This window comes from Amphiprion ocellaris, chromosome 16 (assembly GCF_022539595.1).
Source record: "Amphiprion ocellaris isolate individual 3 ecotype Okinawa chromosome 16, ASM2253959v1, whole genome shotgun sequence".
Classification (NCBI taxonomy): Eukaryota; Metazoa; Chordata; class Actinopteri; family Pomacentridae; genus Amphiprion; species Amphiprion ocellaris.
In genome coordinates, this window is record NC_072781.1 from 8,342,671 (window position 1) to 8,359,900 (window position 17,230).

Below are 17,230 nucleotides of genomic sequence, written 5' to 3' on the forward strand. Positions count from 1 at the left end.
TTTTTATATTTTTTTTGGTTGCAAAATTAGCACTGCCATCAGCCTCGGTTGAACTTTGCATTCTCTAATATTTAGCAAATGCTATGGCAGCTTGTTTACACACTAAGAACTGACCATGATGAGCATTATGTTTGTTTATCATAGGTATGTTAAAGCTGCCATCGTGAGCATGTCAGGATGGTGTTTATCTCAGCCTTTAGTGCAGCATCTCACAGCTGCTTGTTGTCTGGTCTTCGCACTTGCACATATTTTTTTGGCCCATGTAGCCCACACCTGGTTGACATTACACTGGGCTGCATCGCAAGCTCAACCAGAATCAACACATTTTTCAGAATGGCCTTAATTTTTTGCTGATGTTTTCCTTCCTGCACAAGATCAACAATTCCGACTTTCTCAGTTCTAACACAGCTGTATAGAATCATCTCTTTCCCTTCACTCCAAGCCATACCCGCAGCCTTTTAATAGCTCTGCCATTTGCTGTTCACTACAAGTCTGTATATTTTACATTCCCGCTTTATATTCCTGCTTGCATCCTGTGTATATTCTACATTCCTTTACAGCATACCTTCGATTTTTATACTGTTGAATACATTGCTTTATGCAGCTAGTGGCTCTCAGTAGACGCCACTACAGCATTAAAATCAACTACCAAAGATCTGAAGTTTCTCTGAAGTCTGTTTTGGAAGTATGCGCAGTTGTTGTATAGCAATGCAGCTATGAAGAGGGACTGCTTGATAAATTTCCCACAGGCTGAAAATTTTATTTTGGGTGTTGGAATCCAAGGGGAGTTGAGAGCTGCTGAAAACAGAGTTAGGCTTTGACAGTCAACTGCAGTTGGATCCCTGAATTTACAAACTAAGAATCTGAGGAAAATGCAGGTTTTGTAGGACTGATTTCTCTACTGCTGAGATTTTAAATGATGTAAAAAAAAAAAAAAAAAAAAAAAGGGGGGGGGTATTTTAAGGCAGGCCACAAAAATGCATTCTTTACATGAGAAAAACAAATCCTGAGCTCAGACGTCTAGGACTTTATTCATTAACTTTGTTAGAATAACTAGAAAAGGACCACATTGTCTATGATTGCTTATTTCAATGATATAGCTTATTGCTGAATTTTTTTTTTAAGTAGATGAATGCACTAATATGGAAATGTTTCAGGGAAATCTGTTCTGTCATTAGCTGAAATCAGTGGCTGCCAAGAATAGTAGGCAAATATATTCAGAAATGTAAAAATGTTCACTATTCCCTGGAAGCAGTTCGTACTTTGCAGTAACGTGGCAAATGTACAACTTGTACTGAATGGTAATAAGCTGCACAAACACTTGCGGAGCCATTTTACTCAAGTACTTTGATATTAACCCTTGAAACTTCAGCTATCCAGGGGCCTGTTTTCAAGACATTTGCATCAAGGAAGCTGTGACTTTGAACATGAGATCATCTTCTCTCATGTTAATTTTGGCACTTTTAACTCATCAAGGGAAAATTACACTTGCGAGCCTTGCATGGCCATGGGAGAGGACGGCAGAGCAATCTTTTGTGAAACTGATTGCTGGCAACAATTGTGATCTGCGTGTAAGTAGCGCTTACAAATTGCGTCTGTAAAACAGCCCCTTAATCCACCCGAATACGCCTCAGTCGCAGAAATAAAGCACAGATCATTAGCTCTGTCCTGCTGCTGCCCCTTGTTCTTGCCCCAGTCCTGACCCCGGCTTTACTTTGCTCCCTGCTGCCCATCGCTACTGCCCCTCTTAGCCTCCGAGCATACGTTATTTTCATAACCCCCTTCCTGGGACACCAGATCACTGTCCAATTACCATGTTCATTTCAACCATCTACTGGAAATCAACACCACAGGTTCCTGTGTAAATCCAAAGGGCATTCCAGACACAGCATGCAGCTGCTTTTAGTGCGTCTGTGCTTGTGCATGTGTGTGTGCACGTTCCCTTTTCCGATGCATTTCGTCTTGTTGTGCAGCAATTAACAAGTGCAGAGCCATCTTTGGCTCAGCGGATGACTTCAGCTCGGCGAATGAATCACACTGACAGATATTGTTTAAGGATTGTGTTTCACGCAGAGCATCGCTAGTATCACTGCCATGGCACACTAAGTTGTTTTCCTCTGCTACAGTCGGGGACAGGTGTAACAAGCTTCTCTCTAATATGAAACTCTTGAAGGCTCTTAAGGATGATTCATGCTTACATAACCACTTTTTCAATATAACCCCAAGTGTTACGCTGTTTTGTTGTATCTCCATGGCGAGTGAATGCCACAAACACTGCACACTTTCTGTCACGAGGCAAATTAACTCATGTAACAGATTGCCGTTGTTGCCCATCAACGAGTGTGAAATATGTGTGCCTCATGAGTTGACTTGTAAACATCTACTATTAGAAAATGTGATGTAAAATCTGATAATAAAGTTAGCAGCAACATTATTTAAAGTAGTTTAGATGCTTGGAAGCCGTGAATTCTCAGTTACTGTTTGGTCACACATGAAACTGGTCAACGATACTTTAAGTACGCCGGAGTAAATGGTTTTGGATAGTGTTGTGGGCAAACAGAGGCACAGCTGGAACAAGGGGTTTGCCAGAGTATTGTGCTAAGAGCATAGATGCAGGTCAGAGGAGCTTATTTGAAATGAATGAAATACTGTATGTGCTACACTAAATAGAGGGCCACAATAGTCATCTGTTAATATATCCTGTGTGGCTGTCAAACACTGCATCCTCTCCTCTGTGGTCCTCGCCCTTCAAAATTTGTTGTTCCCCCACCAGCTGTGACCTTTATTCAAAGGGGTCAGCAGAAAGAGTGAGGCAGTGTGTGTCTGCGTGTGCGCACGAGGCCGTGCATGAGGAGGGGGTTGGCACACGTCAGTTGAAACGGCATGAGGAGGACTTGTCACCTCAGTTCATTGAAATAGGTTGGCATATGTCTATTCAGATCAGACACAGGCAGTGATTGTCAGTTACTGCTGCGCTTCGGCTGAATTGAATCAGCTCTTTTAAAATCCAGAACAGAAAGGCCCGTTTTAGCTTTGGATTTGCGCCTCATCAGGATATTAAGCTCATTCAATAAACTGAAGCTTTTTACTCCTTTTTAAAAATGATAGTGCATGAAATAATCAGCTTATGGGACGCCCGCCGAAGAATTTCCTGTCTTTTTGTAAAATTTTAGTTTGCGTTCCAGCGGATGACGCTACACTTGGATTGGACATTTATATACAAGTGCTACACAAGGTGTCTTTTGTTGGAGGGCTGCCCTGGGCATTGCGCTGGCTCGGAGTTAAAGCTTACTCCAGTGGGACTCTGTGTGCAGGAAGTCTTTCACAGTGAAGGATGGAATCTTGGGATACTGACTCCGAGGATTCATGCGACTGGGGCGACTCCTCTGAAGAAGCATCATCATCAGAGGAAGATGAATTCGATGTCAAATTCAATAAAGAGTAATGCCAATGCTGCAATGATGTGTGTTGCCTGTGGAGAGTGATGTTTCTGTTGTGTGTTGTTGTCATTTATGGAGTGGATGGAGTTGAATTAGACATGATTAAGTGTTACGTTTTAACTGTGTCCATCCTCACAGCTCTGATGAAGCATTTAAAATGAATAATAATGCAATTTAATAATGGTCATGCAGTGTGTGATCATTGGATGAAGTGTTTTAGTTTTGCTGCTGCGCCTAATTATGTTGTTTCCGTTTTTTCCAGGGAGGACATCAGGACAGCCAGCGTCATTGCAGCAGAGGCAGTTACTTGTCTAGTCATCGATCGAGAGTGAGTATCAATAAAATGAATCCCCAAAGAACTTAAAGACTGTTCTAGGCAGGCAATCTTTTCCTCTTTTTTTAGCTTTAAAAAATTAATGTCACCAGTGGTTAAAGAAGTCGATGAATAGATCAATGAAGACAAAACTAGCCCATAAATTCTGCTTTGCTCATGATGCTCAGACAAGGACAGTGTCATGCGAGTGTTACTGTTATTGAGACAACAGCATGAACTCACTTTTACACCTTTATGGGTGAACACAACACATTTATACATCACTGCTTTTAATTTATAAATTCGACAAAAAAGTAAAAAAATCATTGTTATCGTGGGAAATTCTAATTTATCCAAAATGACCTTCGCTTGTATATAACCAGTGGGCTTGCTACAATCGTTCTTAGTGTAGTACGACCAGTTTATGGTTTCTAATGTAACTTCAGAAAGATAATAATGTATATCAGATGTTATTTAGTACATTTGATAACTTTAGGACTCTTCTCTTTTTTTCTGATGTTACGTTGCATTTTTAATGAAGTGAAATTGTCCCTTACGGCTACACTGATCATCTGTCAGCCAAAGTTAGATAGTCTGTAAGCTTTAATTAGCTGCTCACAAAGTTAGAGTTTTAATCATTACCTTGAGTCTGCTGATTGATCCCTCTTCTATGCTCCGGCCTCACCTAATTTTCATGTAAATGCTTTCTATACACAGATGCAGAAAAAAAAAAACTCATGAGATTTGGACCTCTTTGTTAAATGATGTCAGGCAACCAGGTGTAAAATTTTTTGTAAATCCAGCTTTAGCAAATAATTCAAATGCATGCTAGATTTTATGCAGGAATGTTTAAAGAAAGGCTGCTGTTTCACTTTATCAGGATATTATCAGAGAGCATAAGCGCAATGTTCAGCTACACAGTAATCTCTGTTTAAATATTCTCCGTTTCCCTTTTATTACAGTAATGTGTTTTGACATGTTATTCCAATTTTTCAAAAAGTTCCGCTTAAAAGAAATAATGTGGCTCCAAGAAAAGTTCATAACAGGTTACTATCTAAGGAAACGGTTAGTCTCTGAGCATCTCTGTGTCTAGCATTAAGTCCTGTGGTGAAAATAGAGAGAACAGACGGGTTGGGCGCGGGGAGGAGACGGTATCAGCTTACCCAGGGCCTCCCTTTGGCCTCAGGGAACACGGCAGGCACAAATGGGCCATCCTCACAGCTAGCAGTGGGGATAGTGAGTGAGTCATTCAGCACAGGTGATTATTGCTGCCTTTCATACAAGCAGCTAAATGCTGTCGCAGCCCACGAAGCTGCTTCAATGCGTCTCTGTGTGTGTCATCCGGCCAGGCTAGTTTCGGTGCAGGATATTTGGTTAAAACTTTGCTATTCTGTGCGCATACATTCATTTTCCGTCCATCCCATGCATGCTTTGCAATGAAACAGCGCAGCTTTTAAGAGGGAAGATGAGTATAATTGTAGGAGCCGTGGGAAAGAGACAGGAAATACAAAAAAGCAAGCAGCAGGGAGTCTTCCCAATATACAGGCAAACATTTAAAGAAATGCTCGGCTCAGAAACAGGCCTGGCTTAGAGGCATTATGGTCTCAACAGGAGAAAACAGCGGATGCATTGCATCTTCTGGGTGACAGCTTGATGAGCCTTGCCTGAAAACTGTCTCGGCTAGTTGTTTTTCCAGGATGTTTGGAGTCTTTTGCATAGGCAGTCGTACTTCAGACGGAAATGAGCCGCAGCAAGGGTGTTATTTTTCATGTTGCAGATCTCCCCGCGGGTGCAAGCATGGAGGATTTCATTTCATTTAGTGTATTATGTAGCTTATTATTCCTCAGTTAACATCTCGTCATAGTCTTTCTTTAACTTTCTTACCCTCTGTTGTCAAACTAATGAGAATTCAGAGATTAATTCTGATTGTTTGTCGCAGTTTTAGCTATTAAGGCGTGAAAAGAACATTGTCACACTGTTCTGTTTCAGTTAAATCAACGACTTTGCTAACTACTGAAAAAGATATTGTCATGGGAATTGTATCTCTAATGATGACTTTTATGATATTCAGCGACTTCTTTATCACTTAGCACAGTATGTTTTTATTCTATAATTCATTCAGTAAGAAAAATTATGCACAGTCTCGCCCACCATCTGCTGTCACACTGTTTTACACCTCTTCGGGGTAGCTCTATCTTCTCATCTGTGAGTTTTTGAGGCTTGTCTCTAAAAGCAGACTGATGAATATTTAATAGTAACTGGCAGTGTTTTTTATGACAGTCTGGTCATACATTGCACCAGCTTCTTATACGGATAACTTGCAGTGTACAAACATGCTTTAGTCCTTATAACCATAAGCTGTTCATTCATTACATATGGTACTTGTACATGTGTATTACATTGATTAGAATGCGGATTTTCGAATAAAATGGCTTTTAACATTTGCTGTCTGTGTTTCAGTTCATTCAAACACCTGATTGGAGGTTTGGAGGATGTGTCCAGTAAAGGTCACGAGGATGCTGACGCCAAAGCCAAGTAAGACAAATACCAATTATTGTTATGCCAGAGTTAATTAAAATTTCCACTATGCAAATGTCTCTTATTGCTTTGTGCTTCGGGTTGATTTTTTGTTTTGTTCTTTTTATTTTAATTCGTTCATTTCGCTTTCAATTTTCACTCCCCTCAAACTTATCGTGACTGCCCAGCCGCTGCTATGTTTTATAAAGAAACATGCTCTGGGCCAGCTGTTAATTCTCAGTGCCTTTAGGCGTGTTACATAACAAGACAATACCCGGGTGGCAACCCAGGAAGCAGAGGCCATGACCTCCGCTTCTATTTCTGGAGGAATTAATACGTACTCTATTTATCGTAACTATGGAAACAAGAGAATAGCATTATAGAAGGCGCAGGGCATCTTGGGGTTCATTCAGTCGTCTACTAGCATAATCTGATACCTCGTTCACTCTATGCCATGGTGTGATTCAAGGTGAGGAGAAACCAGAGCCCAGTCTGGACAGATTACATGGAGTGAGAGAGCCGAAAGAGCTTGTCTGATATGGAGATAAATAGCCGGAGTGAAGACAGACAGTGAGAGAACAAGACGGGTGACAAAGCAGACAAGACTTCTGTCCGATGCTTTGGGTTTCCAGCTGACTGCTGAGAGTGCCAGTCATCGTTTGCAAGTCAGTGGCATTTAGTCAGCAAAGAGCAGAACATAACACCAGTTACTCAGCTGAAAAGAGGCGTCGAGAGAAAAGAGAGAGAAGATGGGTTTAATGGGGGTGCAGTGGCTTACCTCAGGCATTCATCCCTGGCCAGTTCCCCACCCCCGTTATGGCTCACTAAAGAAACCTGCATTTTGATTTCATGTAAATGAGGAAGAAGTCATACTTCTGTGTGGCTATCATTTGTTATCTCATCATCAACTCTATTGTCTCCTTTAGAGCTTCACCCCGAAATAGCAACATTCATTCCCTCTGCTCCCTCAAACCTGTCTCATCAAAGCTGTTTTCACCCTGATTAAGGTAGCTTTCCCTGTCGTGTGCGCTCCCCACCCAGCAGGGCACATTTGTTTCTTTGTGAGGAAACGCCTCAGTCAGGATCCCCGATGATGGAAACTATCTCTAATTGGTCACAGCGGATGAGCAGATTTCAACAGTACTGTAACTACATGGCAAACTACAGCTGTTCTTTGAGGTTGACAGGTCTTTTCTCTAATGACTACCTACCTGCTTTACACACTGTTTTTGATCAACCTGGTGCCTCTCTCTGCAGGAGGAGCACAAATACATCCATCTCACTTCGCTTTCTACATGCATAATAACTGCTATTTTGTTTATTCGAACCTGTAGGTGAGAGAAAAATATTTCGAGGGTGTAATTATGTCAAATTAAATTTCCTGGAGGTCTGCATGTGCATGTCGTCTCAACCACTGATTGTCTTATTAAGGGATAAATGCCCTAAGGCACCCATTTTTCCTCGTTGCTGAAATTAAAAAAGCCATTCACACTGTGCTCGGATCGGTTAACACCTGCTTTCATTCTCGACTTTTTTTGTGCTGAAATTGGTCTGTCCTTTCAAACTGCCATCTCCACATTAGACTTCCACTTACTGTAAAGCAGTAATTCAGGCCCATCCGGCATGACAAAAAGCCTTTTATGACTGAAGATTGATGAGAAAATATGACCCGGTATGACTCAGCATGTCAAATGTCTCTTGAACAAGTGTAGAAGTTCAATAGGCAGAAATTGCTCGTAAATAAAAGTGGCATTTAAGGAGAGCCAGTTTTAAGGTCAGAAGTGCTTTCCTCTCTTCTCACTGCTCCCTGGAGTCAGGCTAGACCAAGAAGAACTAGAGCAAAGTAAATGAGGATAATAGTGTGCACACACACACACACACACACACACGCAAACAGTTACACACATGGGGATTGCATCATTTTTATGACCTCATCCGTTCAGTGATACAGATTATCACCCACCGGGGTGCTGCTTGACCTGCATAGGAACACTTTGTATTGCAGTGCCGGTAATGGGCTCGCCAGATATCAGGAACAAGTAACGTGTTATTTCAGTGCCATGTAGGAGGCCTTGAAATGCATATACCGTGTAACTAACCAGGATTACATTACAGTGTTGGATGCAGCTGAGCTCTGTGTTTATTCAAGGTCATGGTTTAGACATCTATTTAAGGTGGTTTGAGTCCCACTGGATCTGCTCTACCAGTATCATGTTCCAGTTTCCGACATCTCACGCCTCGGTTATGGACATAGACGAGTATTGTCTTCTGCTGAGAAATCTCTATCTGTATTGGTTTTTCTGCTTCAGTAAATATCTCCACTATTCATCGATTCCCACAGAACCAATGTGTCCTTGGTTGAAATAGACTCGGTGCATTTCATTGCAGTGAAATGACTGGTTTCAAGGTTGTCCTGTTGTACTCACTTAAAGAAGGCATTCATCTTTTGTATACAGAAGAATACATGTTGTTTTTTCTCTATTGCCTGTGCATTTTTCTGAACATAAAAGATAACTTTGTGGTTCAGCTTTGAGTGGCACAGAGTTTCAGGTCTTCTGTTTCTGATAGTTCTCCTTATGCTGCCATCTGCTGGCTAAATAATGCTATTACTAATAAATCTTCCTAAGCCCTTCACAATGTAAAATTATCCCCCGAGTTTTGATCCCTTTATATCTTGACAGAATTTGCAAAACCTCCTTGATTAACAGGACCAGAGCGTATCATGTTCAGTACTCATCGTGTGTGTCTTCAGTGTTGGTCACCTTGACCTTATCAATAATCCAGCCTCACACACAGTAATTCATGCACTCTTGGTTACTTCTCACCGTCCTTTTCTTAAGTAGAGATCACTTTGGGATTTAGAGTGTTTTCTGGGCCAGGTTCCAGAGGAGGGGAGGGGAGTGAAAGATGAAAGGATCACCTGTAAATCTCACATGATAGTAGTAGTTCCTATATACACACAAATAAACCGTGAGTGTCCTAGTAACCTGATGTGTTTCTGAGAAACACTGTGCTCGGTAACCAGCCAACACGTGCCACCACAATGTCTACTGGCATGTAGCTCAGGGAAAAAGGTTTAATTGTTCTGGCTTGCAGTTTAACTGATGTCTCTGGTGCATCTGAAAGAGGTGAATTTCTCTTTTAATGTCTGAGACTGCCACATAACCAAGGATCAAGTGAGGCATAAGTAACACATTCCTATGGCACTATGGTCACAAATGTGAGCAATTCCTTAACTTACTTTTGTGTAAATAAACTTAGTCCCTGCTGCTCAATAAAGGAAAACTGCTGACTTACCTAAACAAGACTTCCTTGTAAGTACTTCTAGATAAATCCCTGTCTACTGGCATACAGCAGCACCATTTTTGCGAGAAAAAAAAAAGGGCTGACGTAGAAGCGATACTCGATTCTGAGTGACCCAGAAAGGCCAGTCCACACTCAGATCTGTCCTAAGCCCACTGATCCAGAGACTGAGCTGATGAAACTCTGTCTGGATCAAACAATAACTAGAGAAGACACGGGGCATCTAGGGATAAGGGATGGACACGTGGAAACAATCTCTGCTGCCAGCATGTGCAGGTCAGCAATGGCATGTTGTGGTGTTCAGTGGCCGAGCCAAGGCATGTCTTCAGAGCCAGCTGAGCAGCGAGCGGCCTGTGTGATGGATATCCCATCTTTATTCTTTCCTATCAAGAATGGGGACAGGCTGGGGACAGTTAGTCTGTGTTCAAAGAGAGGTCAGAGTCGTTTGCCAGAGCACTAAACTCCAACACATCCTGTTCATGTGTTCATATTTATACACTCCACATCCTCAATAACATCCTTGATAGATTACTATGAGTTAAATCCTCTAAGATTTGCAAACAAATGAGCTCAAGGAGAGACGGATATTTTGTCTCAGGTTGTTGAAAGTGGATTATATGTTCTTTCATCCTTCATCTCATCTCTAATCCTTTTCCGATTTTTTCTTTCCCCCTCATTTTTTCCCCTGCCACCACAGGTATGAAGCAGAGAATGCGTTTTTCTTCAATCTCAATCTAGCTGACTTCAACATCATCGACACTCTGGGTGTTGGTGGCTTTGGACGTGTTGAGCTGGTATGTGGCACTGCACTGTAACGCTAACATAAATTACATACGTACTTATTCATCTTTGCAGTTCATGTGCAACCTGACTTTTGAATTTTAATTTCCTTCTGTCGTTCTTGCCGCAGGTTCAGCTCAAGAGCGATGAGAACAAAACTTTTGCCATGAAGATCCTGAAAAAGCGGCACATTGTCGACACGAGACAGCAGGAGCACATTCGTTCAGAGAAACTCATCATGCAAGAAGCCCACTCTGACTTCATTGTTAGGTACAACCCCCTTACAGCCTCCTTCAAAAGCCATGCAAATAATTACACTGAATATGCCACGGATATCCTGAGGACCAGTACTTTATTACCTCAGAGCCACAAGGATCTGGATTTAAATATTAGGTTTTTCTTTGTGGGTATTTGCTCTTGTTAACAAAGGTTTTCTTCCATAGACAGCAAACATGTTAACAGCATCTTGCAAAAACAGACAGGCTAGCTAGACTCCACTGAAAAAGTGCAACCAAAGTCAGATTACCTGTGACCACTGCAACAAAAAGTCAGAACTCATGTAATTTCCAATCAAGGCTAATTGCAAGAACATGGTTATGAGAAGACCACAAATTTCTTAATTATAGCCCGGCTTGTGTCTAATGTAACATGGCTTGATGTGGTAAAAAAAAAAAAAAAAAAAAAAAAAAAAAAGCTGCCTGAACAATTAGGAAACCAGATTGTGACGCTTCATAACGATGAGAGAAAATACACGAGGATCAGCAGGCTCCTGAGCATAAGCCAAATCACAGTTTCAGCAGTGCTAAGAAGGTTTAGGTAGAGCCATGCTACCAATAACAGATGGTTCACTAGTCATCCTCGAATAATGACGCCACGCTCCATTTGCTATTTATTAAGTGCTTCTGACTTGGCACGAGGATTGCCTGTGGAAAATGATGCTTCAGTGACCACTCAGACACTGTGAGGGACATTGCATGAAGTCAGTCTCCAAGGATGGTGTCCAAAAAGAAAACCATTGCTAACAAAATGGCACAACACTGCAAGATCAAAATTTGCCAAAAAAACAGGAAAAGAAGGAGGATGAATGTTGGCAGCACATTCTTTGGTGAGACGAAAACCAAAATAAATTTGTTTGGATCACACTGGGTCCAGCTTGCTTGGAATGGGCCTGGCCTGGACCACCACAGTGACTGCATAATGCTGACTGAGAAACATGAGGAGGAGGATGTGCTGATATGGGACTGCAGAAGGTATAGGGGAAGCTGCCATTTATAGATGGCGCTGTGAATGCAAGTTTGCTTTCTAAAATACTACAAGAAAAGATGATTCTCAGTGTGAAGATGCTTTGCAGTGGAGATATTTTCTAACATAACTGGTTTTAAAATAAGAAAATTTTGAAAAATTTGGCCTGGACTATGATCCAATTAAGACCTTTGGAGTATTTAAAACATTTTATAACATTGCACAGAGGTTGTACTTTGTTTTGTTGTGTACTGTGTGGAAACAGTCTGCATGAGGTGCAAAATTAATGTATTAGTCAGTATGAGTATGTGGCTACATGTGATGCAGACACGTTTCTTAGAATCTCTTTCCAGATTAAGTAGTATTAAGTTGTAGTAATAACAAATAGCTTTATTTCTACTCTTTATCTCTATATAGTATTAGATGTCGATAACCGAAGTGTTTTAATCTTACATTCAGTTCAATATGTACAGTATAATGCTTTTGCAATTTTGAATTTAGATGTACTGTGCACAAATGGGTGAGAGTATGTAACAGCGTTTCTTTTAAGTTTGTTTCTCCCCACATCAATGAATTGTTTCGTCTCCAGCACAGTTAGATATTTAAGAACTTGAAGGCAGCTGTCTAAGATAAAGAAAAACTTCTGTGTGTTTTCAGACTCTATAGAACCTTCAAGGACAGCAAGTACCTCTACATGTTGATGGAAGCGTGTTTAGGAGGAGAACTGTGGACCATTCTTCGAGACCGGTGAGCTCTATTTTTTCAGATCAGATTTCAGTGATTTGTGTCATACAGGTAACAGTAGTCAAACGGTCTTTGAGCCATGCTCTTGTCTAAGTTTTCTAGTGTCTTTGTATCCACACAAGTAAAAATGTATCCGGATTGTCATTACACATTTTATTCTTTTACACAATTTAAAGATTTGTATCTTAACAAAGACGTTTGAAGCAGTACAACAATAGCTTTCTAGTCATATTACTGGCATGCGTGTCTAGAATATTAAATCATGTGGTGAATTTGAACAAAAAACAAAATGGAAGTCTGTCACATTCGCTCTAGGCAGGTTGAACCTCATTGTTGGCCTAAGAAAAGTTTAATAATTGGACTATTATGCTTGTCTGCTACCAGTACTTATCTGCATCTTTACTCATTTTATTCAGCTCAGCTCTATTTTTCTCCTGTGTTTCCAGGGGGTCATTTGAGGACTCAACCACCAGGTTTTATACAGCCTGTGTGGTGGAGGCTTTTGCTTATCTGCATTCCAAAGGTATCATCTACAGAGACCTTAAACCAGAGAACCTTATATTGGACCACAGGGGTTATGCCAAACTGGTAAGAAACCAAGATGGAACCATCGCCGCAAAAATATCTTAATTGGACTGTTTGTGTCGACTTTGAAAAGACCGACATACAAGAAACAGAAGAAATGCCATCTGTTTCTGATGTTGAAATGAAATGTCAAACAAATTTTAAACCTGGCATTTTGGACTGTAAATAAAAGTTTGAGGCGTACTGCCATTTACTTGTCTCCTCATGTAGAGGCCAGTTTGTCTCTTTTAGCAGGGCAGCTCTTTCTATCCATTATGCCAAAGCCACTAATACTACTGTTTCAGTCTTCAGCAGTATAACACATAAGAATAAACATGATAGGATACAAATAAGAACCAGATTGATATGAAGTGGATCAAAATTCTAAATTGACTTTGCACAACTGAGAAAAATCTGCCAATACAACCTTCCTTCTCTTCAGGTGGACTTTGGCTTTGCCAAGAAGATCGGGTTTGGGAAGAAAACGTGGACTTTCTGTGGAACACCGGAGTATGTAGCACCAGAGATCATTCTGAACAAGGGTCACGACATCTCAGCCGACTACTGGTCTCTAGGAATCCTCATGTTTGAGCTCTTAACTGGCAGGTACACGCAAGCCTGGGCATGTCCATAAGAACTTGTTTATAAGGTATTCCTGGTGATGGCATGTATGTTACCTTACAAAACTCTTTCCAAAACAGGTGATAAATTCTAGTGTAACTGTTTTGTGCACAAGCAAACACTTTAATCATACATGATTAAGTTCTTGTTAGAGGAAAATTGTCCATAGTTACACACTAAACTAACAGCCTGTCCTCTGTTATTAGTCCTCCATTTTCTGGCCCTGATCCCATGAAAACCTACAATATCATCCTGAGAGGCATCGACATGATTGAATTTCCAAAGAAAATTACCAAAAATGCTGCCAACCTAATCAAAAAGCTATGCAGGTAAGTGCCTGTAGCAGTTCAGCTGAAGGTATTTCAGTTAAGTGCTCTGTGTGTTGAATCATTTGTTGAGTTCTTCTTCTGCATCAGGGATAATCCTTCTGAAAGACTGGGAAACTTGAAAAACGGTGTCAAAGACATTCAAAAGCACAAGTAAGGACATTTATGAGTGAATGTAATAGTTCATTTGTTTCTCTTCATTGTGTAATATGATGCTGTTCTTGCTTTAGATGGTTTGAGGGCTTTAACTGGGAGGGTTTGAAGAAGGGGACACTGACACCTCCTATTATCCCTAATGTAAGTGCACACTGGTGACAGCTTCAGTCAGTACATATTCCCCCCCCAACTATTCTTTTTTAGTCAGTCACACCCTCAAAATCCATTCGATGTTGTGGCTGTTTGATTTATTCTTTTGTCTTTCTAACAGGTCACATCAGCAGTCGACACCAGTAACTTCGACAGCTTCCCAGAGGACAACGAAGACCCGCCTCCTGATGACAACTCTGGCTGGGATGTTGATTTTTGAAGTCCTCCTCTCACCTAAAAACCAAAAGAAACTTTTCTTTTCTTTGGCTTTTTTGATGGCTTGGAGGCCATCTTGGAGGACATGGCTATGTTGTTAAAAAAAAAAAAAAAAAAAAACTGCGATAAAAATGAAAGAGAAGATATGGAAAAGAAGATAAGCAGATGGATGGCAAACCCTCTGGGTCACCGATATGCCTTTATTTCACTGTGGCTCTGGATCAAGCATTTACAATGGGACTGCTGTAGCACTTCTTCAGTGTTGTCTTACGCTAAGGTCTAAAGGCAAAAGCAAAGAAAGTGCAGGGATACACCTACATACACACACACACACACACACATACACAATACAACGGAGGCTGATAATGGAGCCAGGTTTTCCCATGCTACAGGGAAAGATGCTTTGTGGATGGATGGATGGATGGATGGATGCTTGATAGTTTGTCTAAGATGTGGTTCCAGGATAAATAAGAGTGTGAAACTGTGGAGGACTACTGCAAAAGGGAGGAGGCTGATGATTGATTTCTTTTTAGGGTTGTTTCTCTACAATATTTGGTGAAACATTTGGTGGACTTTGATGGGAGGAGGTAAGATGTTACTGCAGTTGCTCCCTGGTTTTCAACATGCAACTGCTTGCTGCAGCCTGCGATCCTTTCCAGAGATCTCCACACTACAGTTTGCAAGGTAAACTGGTATCAAGTGCTCAAGACTAACCTGAATGTCACAGTTTTTCCTCTTATTTAACATACAAACGGCATACAGTATGTACGGTACATAGTATTTGAATTTACAAGTTACATCGTCACACATGAACACAACTGGGCTAAAGTCAAATACTTAGTACGCTTTATGTAAGATTAATCTACCTTGACAAGCACAAACACTGTGCGTTCAGTGGAAAGAGACGTGACTCTCAAAGTGCCCTGCTTAAAATTTAATGAATCACATACCGGCACACATGAAATGTCAGCTAGTATTTCCATGAAGCAATGTGTCATTATGCACTTAAGACCATTAACTGAGAAAATCAGCAGTTATAGCTCATTTTAAGCTTCAGTAGACGTCACACTGTTTTTTTTGTTCTTTAAAATGCTTTTAGTCACTCATGAATGCCTCTCTGCCTACATTCTTCCTTAGTTTGTTTTTGAAATCACCCAAATGCCTCTTCTTGTTCACCCGAACCAGGCGTCCTCTGTTCGCTCTTGTATAGTGCTGACATAACTGTGAACATGGTTTTAATGTCTTTGGTGCTGTTGATAAATTATAATAAGCGATGTTGAGATGACAGTACTGGTTATTGTTTTTGTATTGTGATTTTATTTTGTGCTTGATTACTTTGTAATGTATTTGACGTCATTCTTTAGAAAAATGGGAGACTTGTGTAAGTTTGTAGACTTGAGTGACAATTTGTTTGATATCACTTGATGCCATGTTACATTGTGCTAAGTGGTATTCTCAAGGTTTTTAAACAGGTTTAGCCATGTTACGTTGATTCATATAAATTCACTATTCTGCTTTCCTTGGAGTTAAATTTAACCACAATCACGTTATCTCAAGACTATCCTGACTTAACATCTTATGGAAATGTTAAAATGTCTCCTAAAGGCAAACAGTGGACGAAAAACAGATTATATTTTGTGAAAACTCATAACTTTGACCACTAGCACCACGATCTCTCAACCATCACCCAACTCATCACCTCTGGCATCCAAAAAAAATCAGAACATGAAATCAAAAGGAAAGTAAGTGCCTTAAGTCAATGGCATACAAAATTAACATCACAAGACCTTTTCAATGCTGCATGAACACTTATACACCTCAAAAACTTATGTGTCCTCTTAGATGGCTGCTTTTCATCCTTTGTTATACCCAATAAATACATTAATCACCATAGAAAGAGAATTTCTAGTCATTTGATGGCTGACAAAAGTGTATATGAAATAAATTTCCTGCTTACGCCTTTGATTTATCTCACGGGAACATTTATTAAGAGTAAAAATGATCTCTCATACCTGAAATGGCTGCAGTGACAAGCTTTTCTCTACATATCTAATGTGATCTGATGAAGTTGACCACTACTGGCCTGATATAAAACACCAGTGAGTATTAATCACAGCTCAGTTAGACCATCCATCAACCGCTAGTCATGAAATCTGAGCATTTAGAGACGGCAAGAATGATTTGCAGTTTTGAGCACCTCACAAAAACAGTACTCTTGTTTACCACTGTTGACAATCTTAAATGGTATGATGCATTAATCACAATGCATAATGAGTCACATTCTCATTTTTGGTTTGATTTAAATAAAGCTGAAGTCATATTTCACCCCATGAAGTCAAGCAGACTGATACATCGAAATTACAGAAATCTCTTGATGGAAAGCTAAAAAAAATTAGGACAAATCTTTATTCTGTACATACTCCATAAGTATTTTTCTGTGTTAATGGAAGGTTGTGTTTATCACAAAGCCTTACGGGATGTCATCACTTTCCAAACCACTGGTTTTGAGTTTTTCTAATCAACTGCCTTCTGCAAAGTTACCTGATATTCGCCTTGTGTTATGTTGTTGAATCTGCTGTAAATTCATTTTGCAGAGTGCCACGTGTAAGATTTTTAAAATTATAGAGTAAAAAACAATACTTTTGAGTCGTGTTTGTCTCTCAGTTATTTGATTGAGAGCTGGTGCTGTGGAGATGTTTTACAGTTTGCTATAGCTGCCACACGAGGGAGCTGCTGGTAAGAAAGAAAAAAAACCAATCATCTCCCATGACTCCAGTGCCGGAGAACTGCTGGTGAAGGTTCCCTGAGATCTAATAATCAGCCCAAGAGTTAATGTCATCCACTTAGTGGTAAGTGGA

General features: G+C 40.4%; 1 protein-coding gene across 3 annotated transcripts in view; it reads left to right on the top strand.

The window, feature by feature from the left end:
• LOC111575530 (protein kinase cGMP-dependent 1) overlaps positions 1–17,018 on the top strand; it is a 90,417-nt gene extending 73,399 nt beyond the window's left edge. For 2 of the 3 annotated variants that reach the window (XM_023280723.3, XM_023280722.3), the window contains exons 8-18: positions 3,703–3,768; positions 6,214–6,288; positions 10,271–10,367; positions 10,484–10,623; positions 12,253–12,342; positions 12,786–12,927; positions 13,346–13,509; positions 13,731–13,853; positions 13,941–14,003; positions 14,081–14,147; positions 14,278–17,018. In XM_023280723.3, the coding sequence (XP_023136491.1) occupies positions 3,703–3,768; positions 6,214–6,288; positions 10,271–10,367; positions 10,484–10,623; positions 12,253–12,342; positions 12,786–12,927; positions 13,346–13,509; positions 13,731–13,853; positions 13,941–14,003; positions 14,081–14,147; positions 14,278–14,376 (1,126 nt within the window). In that variant the 3' untranslated portion in view covers positions 14,377–17,018. Of the gene's footprint in view, positions 1–1,063; positions 3,442–3,702; positions 3,769–6,213; positions 6,289–10,270; positions 10,368–10,483; positions 10,624–12,252; positions 12,343–12,785; positions 12,928–13,345; positions 13,510–13,730; positions 13,854–13,940; positions 14,004–14,080; positions 14,148–14,277 lie in introns of those variants that run through there. The other variant, XM_035953031.2, reaches the window with a different exon arrangement.
• The last annotated feature ends 212 nt before the right edge of the window (positions 17,019–17,230 follow it).